The sequence below is a fragment of the Malaclemys terrapin genome, chromosome 1 (genome assembly GCF_027887155.1).
Source record: "Malaclemys terrapin pileata isolate rMalTer1 chromosome 1, rMalTer1.hap1, whole genome shotgun sequence".
Classification (NCBI taxonomy): domain Eukaryota; kingdom Metazoa; phylum Chordata; order Testudines; family Emydidae; genus Malaclemys; species Malaclemys terrapin.
Genome location: NC_071505.1, coordinates 90657024 through 90676941, shown reverse-complemented (window position 1 = coordinate 90676941; position 19918 = coordinate 90657024). Strand labels below are relative to the sequence as shown.

At 47.5% G+C, this 19918-nt stretch overlaps 1 protein-coding gene across 2 annotated transcripts in view; it reads left to right on the top strand.

Moving 5' to 3' along the window:
* Window positions 1–4262: 4262 nt before the first annotated feature.
* SREBF2 (sterol regulatory element binding transcription factor 2) overlaps window positions 4263–19918 on the top strand; it is a 41649-nt gene continuing 25993 nt past the window's right edge. Inside the window, exons 1-3 of one of the 2 annotated variants that reach the window (XM_054030626.1) lie at window positions 4263–4480; window positions 14790–15173; window positions 16296–16477. In XM_054030626.1, the coding sequence (XP_053886601.1) occupies window positions 4399–4480; window positions 14790–15173; window positions 16296–16477 (648 nt within the window). In that variant the 5' untranslated portion in view covers window positions 4263–4398. The remainder of the gene's footprint in view (window positions 4481–14789; window positions 15174–16295; window positions 16478–19918) is intronic. The other variant, XM_054030635.1, reaches the window with a different exon arrangement.

The following is a 19918-nucleotide window of genomic DNA, read 5'->3' as shown; positions in this document are numbered from 1 at the left end:
AGAGACGACTAAGAGGGGATATGATAGAGGTCTATAAAATCATAACTGGTGTGGAGAAAGTAAAAAAGGAAGTGTTATTTACTCCTTCTCATAACAAAAGAACTAGGGGTCACCAAATGAAATTAATAGGCAACAGGTTTAAAATAAACAAAAGGAAGTATTTTTTCACACAACGCACAGTCAACCTGTGGAACTCCTTGCCAGAGGATGTTGTGAAGGCCAAGACCATAACAGGGTTCAAAAACGAACTAGATAAATTCATGGATAGGTCCATCTATGGCTATTCACCAGGATGGGCAGGGATGGTGTCTCTAGCCTCTGTTTGCCAGAAGCTGGGACTCAGTGACAGGGTATGGATCACTTGATTACCTGTTCATTCCCTCTGGGGCACCTGGCATTGGCCACTGTCCGAAGACAGGATACTGGGCTAGATGGACCTTTGGTCTGACCCAGTATAGCCGTTCTTATGTTCTTTTTGCCTCCTGGGACACAATGCAGAGGAGTTGGGAAAACAGATGAGAAGGAGAAGTTGCAAATGACTGAATATAGGATCACCCTTTGATAAACATTCAGTCCCTTTGTCTTAGAGGGTCTCATTTTTGCATAGCTACTCATGTTACAGATTGGTTGCTCCACTCTGCAAGGGAAGAGGTTTGCCTGGTAAGATTTCTGTCTCCTTGCTCTGGTCAAACATGGTCCATCTGCACTGCTGAGAATCCATGGTAGGAATTCATTTTGGAAATGTCTCCATTCACGTGTCTTGTGCTAACAGCTGGTCTTGCAGGGTTAAATTTCAGCTGTGTCATATACAGGGAATGGGGTGGCTGTGCCACCTGGTGGTGTGATCACCTCACATCTTATATTATACTAAGCAGAGTTGGGTCTGGTTTGGAAAGTAGTTGGATGGGAGACCAGGATGCTGCAGGAAGTATTATTTGTAACTGATGGTGGTCATCTTCTAGGGTCTATACTAAACCAATGCCCCAGAATAGTGCTAGAAGAGCAGTGTTGTGTTTGTCTTTTAGATGACACACAGAGAGGCTCTAACTTCTAATGATCATCAGAACTCTAAACAGAGCTCATGGCACTTTCCATAAAAGTAGGGTGTTAGCCAGATCTTTGGGGCTTCATTTTAATGAGAAGTTACATTCTGCTGATCAAAACTCCCCCTGAAATTTCAATTGGATGCTATTGTCTTCACTCCTTGTCCTGAACTGTTGTGTAAAGCTGCTGTTAAATGCCTGCTCTGTTTCACTTCTAATTATTGTTACTATTTTTTCATATAGAGCTATAAGCTTATGCAGCACTTTACTCCTAGATCTAAGTTTTCTATCCCACAGAACTGACTCTCAAACTATGACCAACACAAGGCACGGGCAACGATTCAGGATGTGGGGATTATTAATGAGGAAAAGAGGGAGGAGAGATGGATGGACAAAGATTTGGAGGAGGATACCTGACAGAGGACGACCGGGAGATACTGTAGTAGGAAAGAAGGATATAGAGCGGAGGGAGGGGGAAATGCAGAAAAAAGGAACAGTAAAGTAAGAGGACTGGGAAGAGTTTAGATGGTGGGTAGGTGGGGAGTTGCTAAGGGAAAGTGACAGCAGAGGTGTAGGTGGGGAATTACATAAGGCCTTGCATATTAACAGGAGCTTGAATTGGATGTGTTGAGGCAGGAAGCCACAAGCATATGAAGGTATCCCTATGGAGCAGAAGGAGACAAAGACGACATTACTAGTGGTATTTTGGACAGGTTGAAGAGGAGAAGGTTACAACAATAAGGGCAAGAACTGACCATGGTTTTAATGGTGGGAACAGGAAGGAAAGAGTGGATTCTGGTGATAATTAAGAGGAAGAAGAAATAGGACTTAGCGAGAGCCTAAGTGGTGGGGGTGTTCCTGGGAACATGAGGGAAAAGGCAGGGTTAGAAAAGATCAGAGGTAGCGAACTGAATGTGGTTAGACTCCACAGAAAAAGGGGTCTTAGCAAAGAAGATGATCCAGTATGGAGTGCTGAATTAGATAGAAGAGGAGCTGTGACAGAAGGGAACAAGAGATGACTGGAGAGCTAGGGAGAAGAGCCAGGAGAATGGAGTGATTCATAATACAAAGGCTGCGGTGAGCCTGGAAAGGGGTTTTTAACTATATAGAGAACATGTGTATTTCAGGACCTATGGGAGGCTCATGTGGAATTCACCATGAGCAGGTGAGGCACAGGCAGCTGCATGAAGCTGGTTTAACCTTAACCAGCCAGAGGGCCTAATGTTCTTTTTATTTTACTCTAGTGAAACCCCAATGTACTATTGCCAGCCCCAGGTATTCAAAGATCATGAGTCAGGTCCCAAAAAAATCACAGAGATTGGCTTTAAAATCATGAGAATTTAAAAACAAAAATTAAATTTGACTTCTGGTTTCTGAGCCTTTAGGAGCACTCAGGCACAGGTGCCAGCTTCCTCATTTCCCCCAGGGGGGCTAGATCCTTGCTCTGCCTCAGGCCCCGCCCCACTCCACCCCTAGCGCCAAGGCCCCACCCCTGCCTGCCCCACCTCCTCCCCTCCAGCATCTCCTGCACACCGCTGTTTGGGAGGCGCAACTGATTGGCAGGGCCACCAGTGAGTGCTGAGAACCCACTATTTTTTCTCCAGGGTTTCTCTAGCCTCAGAGTACCCACGGAGTCAGCACCTATGCACTCAGGTCACGTTTGCAAGATTTTCTCTGCTACCAGGAGGTCTAGAAACTTACCCTTTTTATATGAAAGCTGAGAGTCTCACGTAATCACTTGCCTCCAGGATCTGGGGCAGAAAGTAAAACACTAAATATTAGGAGACTCATGCTATAAATTGAGAAAACTGGCAACAACAAGACCTCTGACTTCACTGGAATTACTCTTCATTTTGGCTAGTTTTCACTGCAGCATTAACTTGGTGATTGGCACCTGAATTAGTCTAGCCTGGGCATGAGCAGCCATGCTGAAAAACCATATCCAAGTACTGTGTCCTTACTGGGTGCTGCACTGTGGTAGCTCTGGCCATGAGGGCATGCTACTGGGCCAAAATTACCCTGTTGTCATTATATTGGGGGCCTCACTTGAGATTTTTGAATGCTTCAGATTGGCAATACATCTGTGCTTCTCGCTTGCCTTGCCATTCCCCCGTCCCTCTCCCACCCCTTCACCTTCCCTGTCCCTTGCCATCACCACACCCGCTGTCCTCCCTGCCTTCACCACACCCACTACCCACCCCCTCCCTTGCCATCACCACACCCGCTACCCTTCCCTACACTCACTACACACCCCCTCCCTTGCCATCAACACAACCACTGTTCCCCTCCCTCCCCTTCACCACACCCGCTACCCACTCCCTCCCTTGCCATCACCACACCCACTGTCCTCCCCGCCTTCACCACACCCACTACCCACCCCCTCCCTTGCCATCACCACACCCGCTACCCTTCCCTACACTCACTACACACCCCCTCCCTTGCCATCAACACAACCACTGTTCCCCTCCCTCCCCTTCACCACACCCGCTACCCACTCCCTCCCTTGCCATCACCACAACCACTGTCCTCCCTGCCTTCACCACACCCACCCCCTCCCTTGCCATCACCACACCCGCTACCCTTCCCTACCCACCCCCTCCCTTGCCATCACCACACCCACTACCCTTCCCTACACTCACTACCCACCCCCTCCCTTGCCATCAACACAACCACTGTTCCCCTCCCTCCCCTTCACCACACCCGCTACCCACTCCCTCCCTTGCCATCACCACACCCGCTACCCTTCCCTACACTCACTACACACTCCCTCCCTCGCCTACACCACAACCGCTGTTCCCCCCACACCTTCACCACACCCATGGCCTACCCTGCCATCACCACATCCACTGCCCATCCCCTCTCTCGCTATCATCACACCTGCAGCCCAGCTCACCTCCTCCCTTGCCATCACCACACCTGCTGAGCGAGCCCGCCCGCCCGCCCGCGCACCCACCCTAGACCACTTCACCCTAGACCTTGACTCGTCCTGTCTCTTTAAATCCTACTTCGGGCCAATGACTAATCAGCGTTCTGTCCCCGCCCCCTCATGAATATTCCACCTGGGAAGGAGGCAGGGCTCAGCCCCGTATGCTAATCGCAGCTGCTGATCGCTGACGCGCAATCACACCACGAGCCGCCTCGCCCGCTGATTGGCCGGCGGAGACCTGGTCTCATTGACAACAAGCCGAGGAAACGCGCGGCCCTGGCTCCTGGCACGCAGGTGGGGGCGGGGCTGGCCCAACATGGCGGCGGCAGCGGCGGCGGGTGCTGGGAGCCTGGGCTGAGGCGGTGCCCGGCCGGGGGAGGGTTGAGGCGCTGGGCGCACGGCGGGGGCGGGCCCGTGTGCGGAGTCGGGATGGAGAGCCGCGAGCTGGGCATGGAGGCCATGGAGACCCTGACCGAGCTGGGGGACGAGCTCACCCTGGGGGACATCGACGGTGAGAGCGGGGAGTCCGCAGGGCAGGGAGCCCGGGCTGTGCCCGCCCCCTGGGGGGTGCCCGGGGGCACTGACATAGGGGAATCGGGGCGGTGCCCGCCCCTCTGGGGGTACCTGGGGACACTGACATAGGGGAGTCTGGGCTGTGCCAACCCATCTGGAGTGTGCCTGGGGGTGGGTGCGCACACTGCATAAATCACTTGTGGAACTCATTGCCAGGGGATGTTGTGAAGGCCAAAAGCGTAAGGAGGTTTAAAAAAGAACTAAAGTTAATGGAGGCTAGGTCCATCAATGGCTATTGGGTAGGATGGACAGGGCTGTAACCCCATGTATTGGGTGACCCTAAACATCTGACTGCCAGAAGCTGGGACTGGACGACAGGGGTGGATCACTCCGTAATTGTTCTGGAGGTTTCTCTTGGTGCTCTGGTACCCTCCATTATCAGAAGACAGGCTACTGGTCTAGATGGATCATTGGTCTGACCCAGCATGGCATTTCTTATGTTCTTACGTGGTAGGTGCATGGGGGGGAGGCACTGACATATGCCCAGGCTGTGCCCCTCTCACTGGGGGGCATACCAGGGGGCACTGTCGTGTGTGGAGAGAGGTGCTGATGTGTGATTGGGCTGTGGTTGCTTCTGGTGGTAGCCTCCGCATGTGTGATTTCAAGTTTTGCCCACTGCCCTCTAAAGTATGTAGTGGGTGTATGGCCAGCTTGTGGCCCCCCTTTCTCTGATGGGGAGAGTGATGCGTGTGGCAGCTTAAGCCTGTGTCTTCCTCTACAGAGTAGCTGGCAGAGGAATGAAATGTGTGGGGTTCACTAATGCACATGTGGCCATTCTGTGCCCATCCACTCTGGGGTGTGTAGCATACGTGTGATGTACATGTGGCAAGCCTGTGATCACCTGCACAGTATCTAGTGGGGCAAAATCATTCAGTAGACTTGCAGTGTGTGTGGTAAAATTGCTCCTTTAGATATGTCACTTCCTCTTATGATATGTGTGTGATGTGAGGCCACCCCTGCAGTCCTGGATACATGTGCCTGCCTAGACAACATTTATGTGCCCACCTAGGAATGTCTGCCTGTTATAGATAAGAGTCATGTGTGGTGAAAATGTCCCCATCCCACCCCAGGCAGGCAGGCAACATGTGTGTCCTATTCACTGGTCTTCCCATGATGTGCCTGCAGCATCCTGTGTGCCTCCCTGTGAAACAGTTCTGACATGATATGGCTAGCATAGTAGCTGCACCCTAGAAACCTGTCAAGTATCAGAGGGGTAGCCGTGTTAGTCTGGATCTGTAAAAAGCAACAGAGAGTCCTGTGGCACCTTATAGACTAACAGATGTATTGGAGCATAAGCTTTCATGGGTGCATCCGACGAAGTGGGCATTCACTCACGAAAGCTTATGCTCCAATACATCTGTTAGTCTGTAAGGTGCCACAGGACTCTCTGTTGCTTTTTCCTAGAAACCTGCTTTCTGTTAGCATCAGGGAACTTCCTTAGAGGATAAAGGTGTGCCTGTTTGCTTCCTTCCTGTACCCCTACTGACTACATTTTTGTATTCTGGGTGTGTAGACTGTGTCTCAGAGCAGCATTTATACCACTCTGTCAGTTTAAGACACTTATTTAAGAGTTTACAATGTGGAACTCTATCTAAAAATGCTGCTACTTTGATGTGTGGGAGCAGTCCTGTCACTTGATGAACAATCCTGTTTAACTTGTACCCATTGTTTTTTTTTTTTTAAAGGTTTTTAGAGAGACTGACTCACTGTGGGTGGCGCTTAGATACCCTATATGGAAGATATTAGAATAGTGCCCTTTCAGTCTAGGACAGGTGCTCAGTCCCAGGTCTAGTAGGTCCCGTCCCTTTTTCTAGTTCTTGCTTTTAGCTTCTTGCCAGTACTACCAATAGGGATTAAAAATATCTTTCTTAGAATCAAATAAATTAGTGATGGAAGAGCCCAATTAAGTCGCATCTTCTTTCTCCCAGTACCACCCTTGCTAAAATCAAGGCTTGGCTGTTTCCAACAGCATATTCCCCAGGGCTTTTTCAAAGTCAGTTTCAAATGACTCAGGTGATTAGACTTCCACTAATTGCTATGAGAGGTTATTCTACAGATCATGTACCTTACCGTTAGAGAAGTTTTCCCTTTGTTCAGTTTCATCCTGTTGCTCCTTGTTACATCTCTTTGGATCACTCTAAACATTTCCATCTCTTCCTTAGTGTTTATACTCTTCATGTTTGTAGAGAACTCGGGTGGTGGGGCAGTGCTGCAGAGGAGGGGAATCTACTTTCCAGCAACCTGGGGCAACCAAAAACTTAGCTTGAACAAATGAGAGCTAATTACTTACTGCTTGACAAACAGCTCTTGTTGACTCCCCAGGGGCTAAAAATGAAAACTGACCTGCAGAAGACAGTGGAGATTTGCCAACCTGGCCTGCTATTGAGCTAACGGCCTTTTCTTGCTTTTCTCACCAGTTTTGCCTTGGGTGCATGTGGCTGAGGCAGTGAATGTCTAATGGGTGCAACACAGGCTTGAGTCAGATGTCCTTGAGTAATAACTGCAACTGATTTGCAGTGTAGCCTTGGGCAAATCAGTTATTTCTCTCTGCTTCCCAGTCTGTAAAATGGGATCATATTCTTACCTTATAAGATTGTGATAAGGTTTAATTACAGTAATTAATGGTTGTGATGTACACTGAAGATTTAGTGTTACTCCATGTGAGTATAAATAATATATGTTCTCCCTGAGGAGCTGCATGGGATGCAACTTCTTGGACACTGAGGCAAGATGCAATTGCTAATCAGTCTGCAGTCAGATGTTCTGGTTGCACTCATGATTAAATGCAGTTCAAAGCAAAGGAGAAGCTTATCGTTGAGGGAGGTAAGGGAAGCCTTTCTTCCTTCAACAAATTGTGGTTCTAAGTGTTTAGCCACTGATTTCCACAAGCTCAGTGGTTTGACTTTCTTTAAAACTTGGCAGCAAAGTTTTATGTTTAATGTTATTTTTTTGTATTTAATAGAAATCATTTGAATAGATTATTTAAAATTAAATTTGAAATGGACAGATTTATTTTTAAAAATAAACTTCTGTTTATTTAAATAGAAAAATCAAGTTCCAGTCACCATCCAAGGAGGAGAGAGAAATATAATTCAAATATAATTGTTTAATTGGTAAAGAGCTCAGCTTCTTCACTGATGTGAGTGTGGTATTAAATCATAGTTGGACTCAATGTCACAACATTTTGTTGACATTTTACTGGTACTGGGTTGCCTAGAACTGTATTCTGTAGTAACTTGTCTTGTTCCTCTTTAGTGGTTCACTCCTTTCAAACACATAAGGGCACATATAATCTTTACAAAAGAATAGGTTCATCATTTAGTTACTAGCTGTTGGCAGCCTTCCATATTCCTGAAATCTTATTTTCTGGCTTATGCAGTTTGCGTGGTTATTTTGCAGGTTTCCTCTCTCATTCTTCGCTTTGGCAAATAGGTTTTAGGAAGGAGAGTTGTCATCTGGCTTTGTGTTTCTTACAATTCTTTGTATTATTTTATTCTCATTGTACTTTTGCTAGTAAAGCTATATAGTTTTTGGAAAATGTGTTTGTCCCATATGCAGCCTAATGTCCTGAAATTCATCCTTTGGGGCTTTTTCGTTTGACTTTTTGGTCAGATTCAGGTTAAACAACACTCGGTTACTGATAAAAGTGGGATTTGACTTGTTGATGAAGCAATATATTTAAAAAAAACAAACAAAACAAAACAAAAAAAAAACCAAAACACCTTCCTAAGATTCCAAGTCAGTAACTTCAGAATTGTGAATAAATGCTCTTTAATACAAAATAATTGAAAATCAGCTTCTAAATAGGAACTACTGTGCCAGAACAAAACCGAGTCCAATTTAGACCTGTTTCCTGCCTCTAATAATAGCCACTGATGGATTTCTTCAGAGGAAACTGAAAAGCCTTGTTGTGTAAGACTACAGTGATAAGCATGGTGGGTATTTTATTCCTGTCCCCAGCGGGTGATCAGTTTGACAGGTTATGCGGATAAATATCTTTTGTCATTTTATCCACGTTAGCAGTGCTGTAGATGTTATCCTTATTTACAAATGTTTAATTCTGTTGACATTTTCCTACGTGCTTCAATAGTATTTTGTGACCGGTTCATTGGATGTTGCATAAAAATGTATGTCCTTCATTCATCTGGCCAAAACCGCAGTTAGTTTTATTAGTCTTTTGCACCATCTGGTAGCTGTTTCCCTCAGATAGTTGATGTGCAGATGGAAAGTAAATTATTGGGCCTCTTGCAGCCAAAGTAACATCAACTTATTCTCAATGTATAACTAGGCTGAGAGGGGGGAAAAATAATCCATTTGGGCCTCCCAGACTTGACAGTTTTTTTCTTTAAAATAGATTATTCTCACTCTTGGGGATTTATCCCATCAATTTACTGATATGGGTAGAAGTGAGAAAAGTGAGAAAGATTCATATGGTAAAAGGCATAGAGGATGCAAAGATGCTGGATAATATTTACTTGCTTTTCTGCCATGGAGGCTATGAAAATTAATTAGTTAATATGTACGTGGCATTTTGGAGTGAAGTCTTGTATAAATGTGGAGTATTAAGAGCTCTTCTGCTGTGTCTGTACAAACTGAGCCAACCTCTTATGAAAAGCTCTTTTTTCCCCCTACACTCCTACCTAGCTATCAAGGCAGCCTTATGGGCTTGTTGCACTCTGCAGGATAAAATGGAAGGATCTCTAAGGCCTGGTCTACACTACGGGTTTAGGTCGACTTTAGCAGCGTTAAACCGAATTAAGCCTGGACACGTCCACACAACGAGGCCCTTTCTTTCGACTTAAAGGGCCCTTTAAACCGGTTTCTTTACACCACCTCCGACGAGGGGATTAGCGATAAAACCGGCCTTTGCGGGTCGGAATTGGGGTAGTGTGGACGGAATTCGATGTTATTGGCCTCCGGGAGCTATCCCACAGTGCTTCATTGTGACCGCTCTGGACAGCGCTCTCAACTCAGATGCACTGACCAGGTAGACAGGAAAAGACCCGCGAAGGTTTGAATTTCATTTCCTGTTTGCCCAGCGTGGAGAGCACAGGTGACCACGCAGAGCTCATCAGCACAGGTAACCGTCATGGAGTCCTCCCAGGATCGCAAAAGAGCTCCAGCATGGACCGAACGGGAGGTACGAGATCTGCTCGCCATATGGGGAGATGAAGCAGTGATAGCTGAACTCCGTAGCAGTAAAAGAAATGGAAAAGTATTAGAAAAGATCTCCAAGGCCATGAAGGACCGAGGCCATAACAGGGACACACAGCAGTGCCGCGTGAAAATTAAGGAGCTACGGCAAGCCTACCACAAAGCCAGAGAAGCAAACGGAAGGTCCGGGGCAGAGCCGCAAACTTGCCGCTACTACGCGGAGCTGCATGCGATCCTAGGGGGTGCAGCCACCACTACCCCAACCGTGTGCTATGACTCTCTCACTGGAGAAACACACAGGGAAGACGGTTCGGGGAACGAGGAAGATGACGATGGAGGTACTGTAGGTAGCTCACAGCAGCAAGGAAGCGGAGAAACCGGTTTCCCCAACAGCCAGGATATGTTTGTGACCCTGGACCTGGAACCAGTAACCCCCGAACTCACCCAAGACCCTCAGGGCACACAGGAGACCTCTGGTGAGTGTAACTTTGTAACTATTTGTAAACATTACAAAAAAAAAGCAAGCGTGTTTAATGATTAATTTGCCCTGGCAATCGCGGCCAGTACATCTACTGGAAAAGTCTGTTAACGTGTATGGGGATGGAGCGGAAATCCTCCAGGGACATCTCCAGAAAGCTCTCCTGGTTGAAATGGGGTGATTTTATTAAGGGGGACATTCAGAGGCGCCCGTTCCTGCTATTCTGACCAGAAATGTTCCCCGCTGTTAACCACGCGGTGGGGGGGAGGGGTGAAGTGAAGGGGGTGGTTTACTTGTGTTTGTGCCGCATGTTAACCGGGAAACCGCAGCCCCCTCCTTTTACATTGAAACCCCATTTTAAATGGACAACCCAATTCATCCTTGATATGGGAAATGCGCTGCTGTTTGCAATCTTTCCCGCATGTTAAGAAGGTTAAAAAAGCCAAAACACTGTGGCCTACGATGGCTGCCTGCAAGCCGAAATATGCGACCTTGTAATGAAAGACTGTACCCATTGTTCCCTAAAATGTGTCTTTTTTAACCACCTCTCCCTTCTCCTCCACCAGCTGCAAATGTTTCTCCTTCGCAGAGGCTTGTGAACATTAGAAAGAGAAAACGTAAGACGAGGGACGAGATGTTCACGGAGCTGCAGATGTCCGCCCAGGCTGATAGAGCACAGCAGAATGCGTGGAGGCAGTCAATGTCGGAGATGAGAAAAGCCCAACATGAACGAGAGGAGAGGTGGCGGGCTGAAGACGATAGGTGGCGTCAGCTTGCAGACAGACGGCAAGAGGCAATGCTCCGTCTGCTGGAGCATCAAACTGATATGCTCGAGCGTATGGTTGAGTTGCAGGAAAGGCAGCAGGAGCAGAGACCGCCGCTACAGCCCCTGTGTAACCAACAGCCCTCCTCCCCAAGTTCCATAGCCTCCTCACCCAGACGCCCAAGAACACGGTGGGGGGGCCTCCGTCCACCCAGTCACTCCACCCCAGATGATCGCCCAAGCATCAGAAGGCTGGGCTTCAATAAGAGTTAAAGTTTTAAAATGCAGTGTGTCCTTTTCCATCCCTCCTCCCCCACCCATCCCAGCTACCTTGGCAATTATCCCCCTACCTCTGTAAGGAACTAATAAAGAATGCATGAATGTGAAAAAACAATGACTTTATTGCCTCTGCAAGGGGGAGGGGAGGGTGGGGTGGGGTGGTTGGTTGGTTTACAGGGAAGTAGAGTGAACCGGGTCGGGGGGGGGGGGGGGTTGGAGGGTTCATCAAGGAGAAACAAACAGAAGTTTCACACAGTAGCCTGGCCAGTCACAAAACTCGTTTTCAAAGCTTCTCTGATGCGCACCGCGCCCTGCTGTGCTCCTCTAACCGCCCTGGTGTCTGGCTGCGCGTAATCAGCGGCCAGGCGAGTTGCCTCAACCTCCCACCCCGCCATAAAGGTCTCCCCCTTACTCTCACAGATATTGTGGAGCGCACAGCAAGCAGCAATAACAATAGGGATATTCTTTTCGCTGAGGTCTGAGCGAGTCAGTAAGCTGCGCCAGCGCGCTTTTAAACGTCCAAATGCACATTCCACCACCATTCGGCACTTGCTCAGCCTGTAGTTGAACAGGTCCTGACTCCTGTCCAGGCTGCCTGTGTACGGCTTCATGAGCCATGGCATTAAGGGGTAGGCTGGGTCCCCAAGGATCACGATAGGCATTTCAACATCCCCAATGGTCACTTTCTGGTCCGGGAAGAAAGTCCCTTCCTCCAGCTTTCGAAACAGAGCAGAGTTCCTGAAGACGCGAGCATCATGTACCTTTCCCGGCCATCCCACGTTGATGTTGGTGAAACGTCCCTTGTGATCCACCAGGGCTTGCAGCAGCATTGAAAAGTACCCCTTGCGGTTTACGTAGTCGGTGGCTTGGTGCTCCGGTGACAAGATAGGGATATGGGTTCCGTCTATGGCCCCGCCACAGTTTGGGAATCCCATTTCAGCAAAACCATCCACTATTGACTGCACGTTGCCCAGAGTCACTACCCTTGCTATCACCAGGTCTTTCATTGCCCTGGCAAATTGGATCACAGCAGCCCCCACCGTAGATTTGCCCACTCCAAATTGATTCCCGACTGACCGGTAGCTGTCTGGCGTTGCAAGCTTCCACAGGGCTATCGCCACTCGCTTCTCAACTGTGAGGGCTGCTCTCATCTTGGTATTCTGGCGCTTCAGGGCAGGGGAAAGCAAGTCACAAAGTTCCATGAAAGTGGCCTTACGCATGCGAAAGTTTCGCAGCCACTGGGAATCGTCCCATACCTGCAGCACGATGCGATCCCACCAGTCTGTGCTTGTTTCCCGGGCCCAGAATCGGCGTTCCACGGTATCAACCTGCCCCAGTGACACCATGATTTCCACATTGCTGGGGCCTGTGCCTTGTGAGAGGTCTATGGCCATGTCAATTTCCTCATCACTCTCGTCGCCGTGCTGCAATCGCCTCCTCGCCTGGTCCGGGTTTCGCCTTGGCATGTTCTGGCTCTGCATATACTCCAGGACAATGCGCGTGGTGTTCATAGTGCTCATAATTGCCGCGGTGATCTGAGCGGGCTCCATGATCCCAGTGCTAGCTATGGCGCCTGGTCAGAAAAAAGGCGCGAAAGTAGTATCTGATGGACCAGGAGAAGGAGGGCGGGAGGGAGGGAGGGAGGGAGGGAGGGCCAAGTGACGACATGGCGTACAGGTACAGGAACAGGGAGAAACACAAACAACTGTCACACAGAATGGTCCCCCCAAAGATTAAACTGGAAACCCTGGGCTTAGCAGGCCGTTGATTTCACGGAGGAAGGGGAAGCAAATGAACACAGAATAAATCTATTTTTTACATCTTAAGGTGGCAGCCGACGCTGCAGCATGAGTGACAGCCATACCAGTATGATGATGATGGGTACCAATCATAATATACCATCATCTGCCAAAAGGCAAGGGGCTGCTGCTGTGTAGCAATGCAGCCCCATGTCTGCCAGCCCCACGTCCGCCAGCACCCAGCATCGCCCTCGGCCTCTTCTGGGTGCTTAGCAGACAATATTGGGCAATTGGCAGAAAATAGTACATTATGACTGGTAACCGTCATCATCGAGACAGTAGCATGTCTGCCCAGGTGGCCATGATTGACAGCCACTCCAGTACGACGACGACGGGTACCAGTCATAATATACCATCGCCTGGAAGGGGCTGGTGCAATGCAGCCCTACGGCTGCCAGCCCCACGGCTATCACTCATGCTACACCGTCTACTGCCAAAAGGCAGTTAGCAGCTGCTGCTGTGTAGCAATGCAGTCCCACGTCTGCCGGCACCAAGAGGATATATGGTGACGGTGAGCTCAGCTGTGCTGAGCGGGCTCCATGTTGTCTGCACAGGTAACCCAGGTAACTAACCCAGATAAAAGGGCGCGAATCTATTGTCTGCCGTTGCTGTGACGGGGGAGGGAGGGGCCTGACGACATGTACCCAGAACCGCCCGCGACACTGTTTTGCATCATCCGGGCATTGGGATCTCAACCCAGAATTCCAAGGGGCGGCGGAGACTGCGGGAACTGTGGGATAGCTGTGGGATAGCTACCCATAGTGCAATGCTCCGGAAGTCGACGCTAGCCTCGTACTGTGGACGCGGTCTGCCGACTAGAGCACCTAGAGCATTTTATTGTGTGGACATACACAATCGGCTGTATACAACCGATTTCAATAAAACCGGCTTCTATAAATTCGAACTAATTTCGTAGTGTAGACATACCCTAGGTTAGATCCTTTTAGGGAGCAGCGATGCTTTCATTTCTAATGTCTTATTCTTTGTTTTCATTGTTAATGGATCAATGCTTGCATTAGATTAATGGTTGCTGTGGAACTCTAGCCTGGTTAGAAGGGACATGTATTGCAGGAGATCACGAGGCATGTTTATTTTTTAAATTAACACCTTTAAAAAAAAATCAATCTAAGAACTAAATGTGGGCATTGCTTCCTCTCACCAAAGCCCTATAGGATGATGGTTCCGCTAGGCTTTTGTCTTTCCCTTAGGCTTAAACTTTAACGTAATCTGAATTCTTGTCCAAATTTCCCCACTTCTGAGGTGCTTATTGAGACAGCTACCATTTATTCCCTTACGCTTCCCTAAAAGCTTGGTGGGGGAGTAATTGTTGGATGGGGCTCTGCAATTGTTTTGTTCCTGTGTGACATCTGATTGTCTTGGAAGGCAGCTGTGTTAAAATGTGGGGTTTGTAATGTCTGTGCTCGTTTTGGAGATGGCTTTATTAATTCTTGTTTGCGTGGGAGTTGCGGAACAGGCTGCCATCAGACTCAGCATGGGTAGGTGCTGTTGCAGACTTTTCTTATGCAGCTCTTCCGCATCTCCCTCCTGACTGTAGCAACCTCCTCCCCACCGCTGTTCCAGATGTGACCCCTTGCTGTCTGCAAATACTACTAAGCGTGTGTCATGTAGCCTCTTCTATTCCAGTCCCGGATCATCCTGAACCTCTGCTTCCTCCCTCCCATGCTCACATAAGCTTCTGAGTCCTGACCTAATGATGGTGGAGGAATGGCGCAGCATGAGGATAGCACTTAAAATTTTTTCTTATTCTTTTCAGAGATGCTGCAGTTCGTCAGCAACCAGGTTGGGGAGTTTCCGGATCTGTTTTCAGAGCAGTTATGTGGCACCTTCCAGAGCAGTGGTGGAAGTAGCAGTGGTGGAACCTTGGACCATCCACTGCAGAGCTCATACAGCCAGGCACAGCTGCAGTCCTTCCCATCCACCGCTGCCTCTCCCCAGCTCCAGGCTGTGCAAGTCAAAGTGCCCCAGGCAACAGCACCTGCCCCTCAGCGGTCTGCACCCCTCCTTCAGCCTCGTCCCCAGCTCCAGCCCCAGCTCCAACAGCAAACGGTGATGATTACTCCAACTTTCAGCTCTGCTCCCCAGACCAGGTTCATTCAGCAACCGCTGATATACCAGAACGCAGCCACGAGTTTTCAAGGTAGTGCCTGGGGGCTCAGAACGCTGTTTTTTGTATTGTAGGCATGAAAAAAAGCTACTTTCCAAAGAAAACGTAGGCATGATGGCTCTAGAGGATGCTGTTTGCCCAATAATTCTAATTTATGACCTGGTCTTTGAGAAATCGCCGGTACAGCATGAAGAGTTTCAGTCTAAATGAAGTGTACTGTCACTCCGACTCAATGGGCAAGAAAGGAAAACTCTAGTGTGTGGGTTTCTAACTCTTTTCGTATGATCTACTTGTGACTCATCTACACTTGCTCGCCTCAAACCTGGCCCCACAATCCTTGGCATTGGCTTCTTGGGGGGGCTTTGTAGATGGTGCTTTAGAAATTGTCACAGTTTACTTTTGTAGTGCTGCTAGCTGTGGGAGCAAAGGATAAACCCAGGACCTGAACTCTCATTCTCTCCCACATGGCAGTATGTTTTGCCACTAGAAGGTTGAGCCGTCTTCCCGCTGTGGCTGTGCATCCAGGGCAATAAAATAAGGGACTAAAGCATGTGGTATGAGGATTCAGGTACTCAGTTAATGCTTTTGCTGCGTAGGGGCACTTCCCAGAAGGTTTAATTGGAAATCATCTTACCTTAGTGCCTGGGAGCCCTCGTCATGGACCAGGACTCCCCTGAGCTAGGTGCTGTACAAACACAGAACAAAAAGCCCCTGCCCCAAGGAGCTAAACTAATAAAAATAATGAGCTCTCATTAAGGTCAGTCATCATAGTTCTCTATTGTTTAGGCATCAGATTCTGTTCTCATTTCAGGTGCCAAGAGCTGATGCAAGGGATAAGTCACAGGGAGTATTAATGGCAGCATAGTAGGGAAGGCTGGGCCAGAGACTCTGATATAATTAAAACGTTCAGCAGATAAAAGGGTGCCCAACCTCTTCCTCCCATGCTCTTGCCATTCAGCTGGTTCCCAGTGCATCTCAGATTCTTATGTGCTAGGCCCAGTGCCATCAAGGGAATTTGTAAGGTAGTTCACAAGGTAGTGGTGGTGCCATGAGTTACCTACTCAGCCATTTACAATCTTCTTGGGTGTCACTCACAACCCCCAGACTGAGCGCCTCTCTGCTGTGCTATCCCTCACATCTTTTTCTCCTTTTCAGTGCTTCAGCCTCAGGTTCAGAGCCTGGTGACGTCCTCCCAAGTTCAGCCAGTCACCATCCAGCAGCAGGTGCAGACTGTGCAGGCTCAGAGAGTGTTCACACAGGCTGCCAATGGCACCATCCAAACACTAACCCCTGCCACAGTCCAGACAGTAGCTGCTCCTCAGGTCCAGCAAGTTCCAGTAAGTAAAAATATGGAATATGCAAAGAAGGGTGTGCCTAGTGCCCTCAGCAAATGCAGTGTGGAGGGCACAATTTGCAGAACTCTCCAGGTTCCATCTGGGAGGGTAAGGCAGGAGCAGGCTTGGTTGCTGACTGATCCAGGAATTGGGTGTGGCGGGTGGGGCTGGCTGAAGCTTAGTTGCTTGATTGGTGCTGGGCTTCCTCTGGGATCCTGAGTTGTTGGGTGTGGAAAGTGATTCTAACAAATCTTTCCAAAAACATCTTGCTTTATTTAGCCCAGGCAAAAGAGCTCCTCATTGTGAACATACCACTTGGAATGTTTTGGACTTCACCCTCAGCAAGTTTGCAAATGACGCTAAACTGGGAGGAGTGGTAGATACGCTGGAGGGTAGGGATAGTATACAGAAGAACCTAAACAAATTAGAGGATTGAGCCAAAAGAAATCTGATGAGGTTCAACAAGGACAAGTGCAGAGTCCTGCATAGGATTCTTTCGTCCTAAGTGCACTGCTACAGACTAGGAACTGAGTGGCTAGGCAGCAGTTCTGCAGAAAAGGACCTAGGGGTTACAGTGGACAAGAAGCTGGATATGAATCAAAAGTGTGCCCTTGTTGCCAAGAAGGCTAACGGCATTTTGGGCTGTATAAGTAGGGGCATTGCCAGCAGATCGAAGGATGTGATCATTCCTCTCTATTTGACATTGGTGAGGCCTCATCTGGAGTACTGTGTCCAGTTTTAGGCCCCACACTACAAGAAGGATGTGGAAAAATTCGAAAGAGTCCAGCGGAGAGCAATAAAAATGATTAGGGGGCTGGAGCACATGACTTATGAGGAGAGGCTGAGGGAACTGGGATTGTTTAGTCTGCAGAAGAGAAAAATGAGGGGGGATTTGATAGCTGCTTTCAACTACCTGAAAGGGGGTTCCAAAGAGGATGGATCTAGACTGTTCTCAGTGGTACCAGATGACAGAATAAGGAGTAATGGTCTCAAGTTGCAGTGGGGGAGGTTTAGGTTGAATATTAGGAAAAACTTTTTCACTAGGAGGGTGGTGAAGCACTGGAATGGGTTACCTAGGGAGGTGGTGGAATCTCCTTCCTTAGAGGTTTTTAAGGTCAGGTTTGACAAAGCCCTGGCTGGGATGATTTCTTTGGGGATTGGTCTTCCTTTGAGCAGGGGGTTGGACTAGATGACCTCCTAAGATCCCTTCCAATCCTGATATTCTATGAATATCTGTCTTGTCACATAGCACGATTAGATGTAGCACTGGGCAAACTTCACAAGTTTGACTAAGCATCAAAAGTCTGGCTGCATAGTTGCACGTTATCCTGTGTGTCTAAGTTGCTTTGGTCAGCCAAACCAAACTGGAAATCTCATGCTAGCAGTCTTTTATGGTAGATTTCTAATTGTTCCTATTTTTGTTTAGGCTGCCAATAACCTGTGTGCTTCTTCTGTTCCTGTTAGAATTTCACCGATGCAGCTATTAGAGCATTTTCCACTGTGAATGTCTGCCATATGGAACATCATCCAGTATTTCTCTGCTGCTTCATCTTTTATCAAATCTCTTCTGAAAATATACCCACAAGAGTAAAGGGATCTGTTTTCTCCCTTTGCTATTATGTGAAGTGCTTCACCGTAGGGTATACACTCTGTATGAAAGAGATTACTGAGGTTAAGCAAAACAGTATCATGCCACTTATTGTCCCACCCAGGATCAGGAATGGTGAAGTAGCTGCAAAAATGGAAAAGCAAGGAAGAATATTTTAGAATAAAGGGTAACCAGCCTTTACTGTTGGCTTCAATTTGAGTGAAGTTTGGGTTAATTGATTATTTCAGCCAAATGAGGTAAAACCTGACCTTAATTCTCAGGCCATAGGTGAGAATGATGGAATCCTAGAAATGTAGGGCTGGAAGAGACCTTGTGAGGTCATTGAGTCCAGCCCCCTGCAGGACCAAGTACATCTAGACCATCCTGGACAGGTGTCTGTACAACCTGTTCTTAAAAACTTCCCATGATGGGGAATCCACAACCTCCCTTGGAAGCCTATTACAGAGCTTAATTCTCCTTATAGTTGGAAAGTTTTTCTTAGTATCTAATGTAAATCTCTCTTGCTGCAGATTAAGCCCATTATTTCTTGTCCTACTTTCAGAGGACATGGAGAACAATTGACCACCATCCTCTTTATAACAGCACTTAACTTACTTGAAGGCTGTTATCAGGCTCTCCTCAGTCATCTTTTCTCAAGACTAAACATGCCCAGTTTTTGAACCTTTCCTCATAGGTCAAGTTTTCTAAGCCTTTTATCATTTTTGTTGCTCTCCTCTGGACTTTGTCCACATCTTTCCTAAAGTATGGCACCCAGAGCTGGATGCAGTACTCCAGCTGAGACCTCACCACTGCCAAGTAGAGCAGAACAGTTACCAAATGCTATTAGACTTTTTCACAATTGCACCACATTGACTCCTATTCCATTATTTGATCCATTATACCGTCCAGATCCTCTCAGAAGTCCTACCACCCAGCTAGTTGTTCCCTATTCTGTAGTTGTGCATTTGATTTTTTTCCCTTCCTCAATGTAATAATTTGCACTTGTTTTTATTGAATTTCATCTTGTTGATTTAAAAACAATTATCTAATTTGTCATGGTTGTTTTGAATTCTAATCCTGTATGCCAAAAACGCTTGCTGCCACTCTCACCTTGGTGTCATCTGCAGATTTTATAAGTGTACTTTCTACACCATTGTCCAAGTCATTAATTGAAAATATTGAATTGTATTGGACTCAGGACTGACCCCTGTGGGACCCCACGAGGTACCTCTTTATTTTGACACCAAATGGTTGATGATTACTCTGAGTACAGTCTTGCAACCAGTTGTGCACCCACATTAGAGTAATTTTCCCTAGTTTGCTCATGAGAATTTAATGTTGGACTGTGTCAAATGCCTTACTAAAATCAAGCTATACCATGTCTACAGCTTTCCCCTATCTCTTAGTCCAGTAACCCTGTCAAAGAAGGAAATTGGGTTGGTTTGTTATGATTTGTTCTTAACAAATCCATGCTGGGTATACTTATAATCCTATTATCCTTTTAGATGCTTACACAAGGATTGTTTAATAATTTGTTCTATATCTTGCCAGGTATCAGTTAGGCTGACTGGTCTATAATTCCCCAAGACCTCTTTGTTCCTCTTTTTAATGATAGGTACTATGTTTATCCTTCTCCAGTCCGCTGGGATCTCACTCATACTCCATGAATTCTTGGAGATGATTGGTAACTGTTCAGAAATTGATTCAACTAGTTCCTTAAGGACCGTAGGATGAATTTCATCAGGACCTGCTGACTGAATACATCTAACTTGTCTAAATATTCTTGAGCCTGTTTTCCCTATTTTGGCTTGCTTTCCTTCCCCTTTGTTGTCAATATTATGTTGAGTATCTGTTCA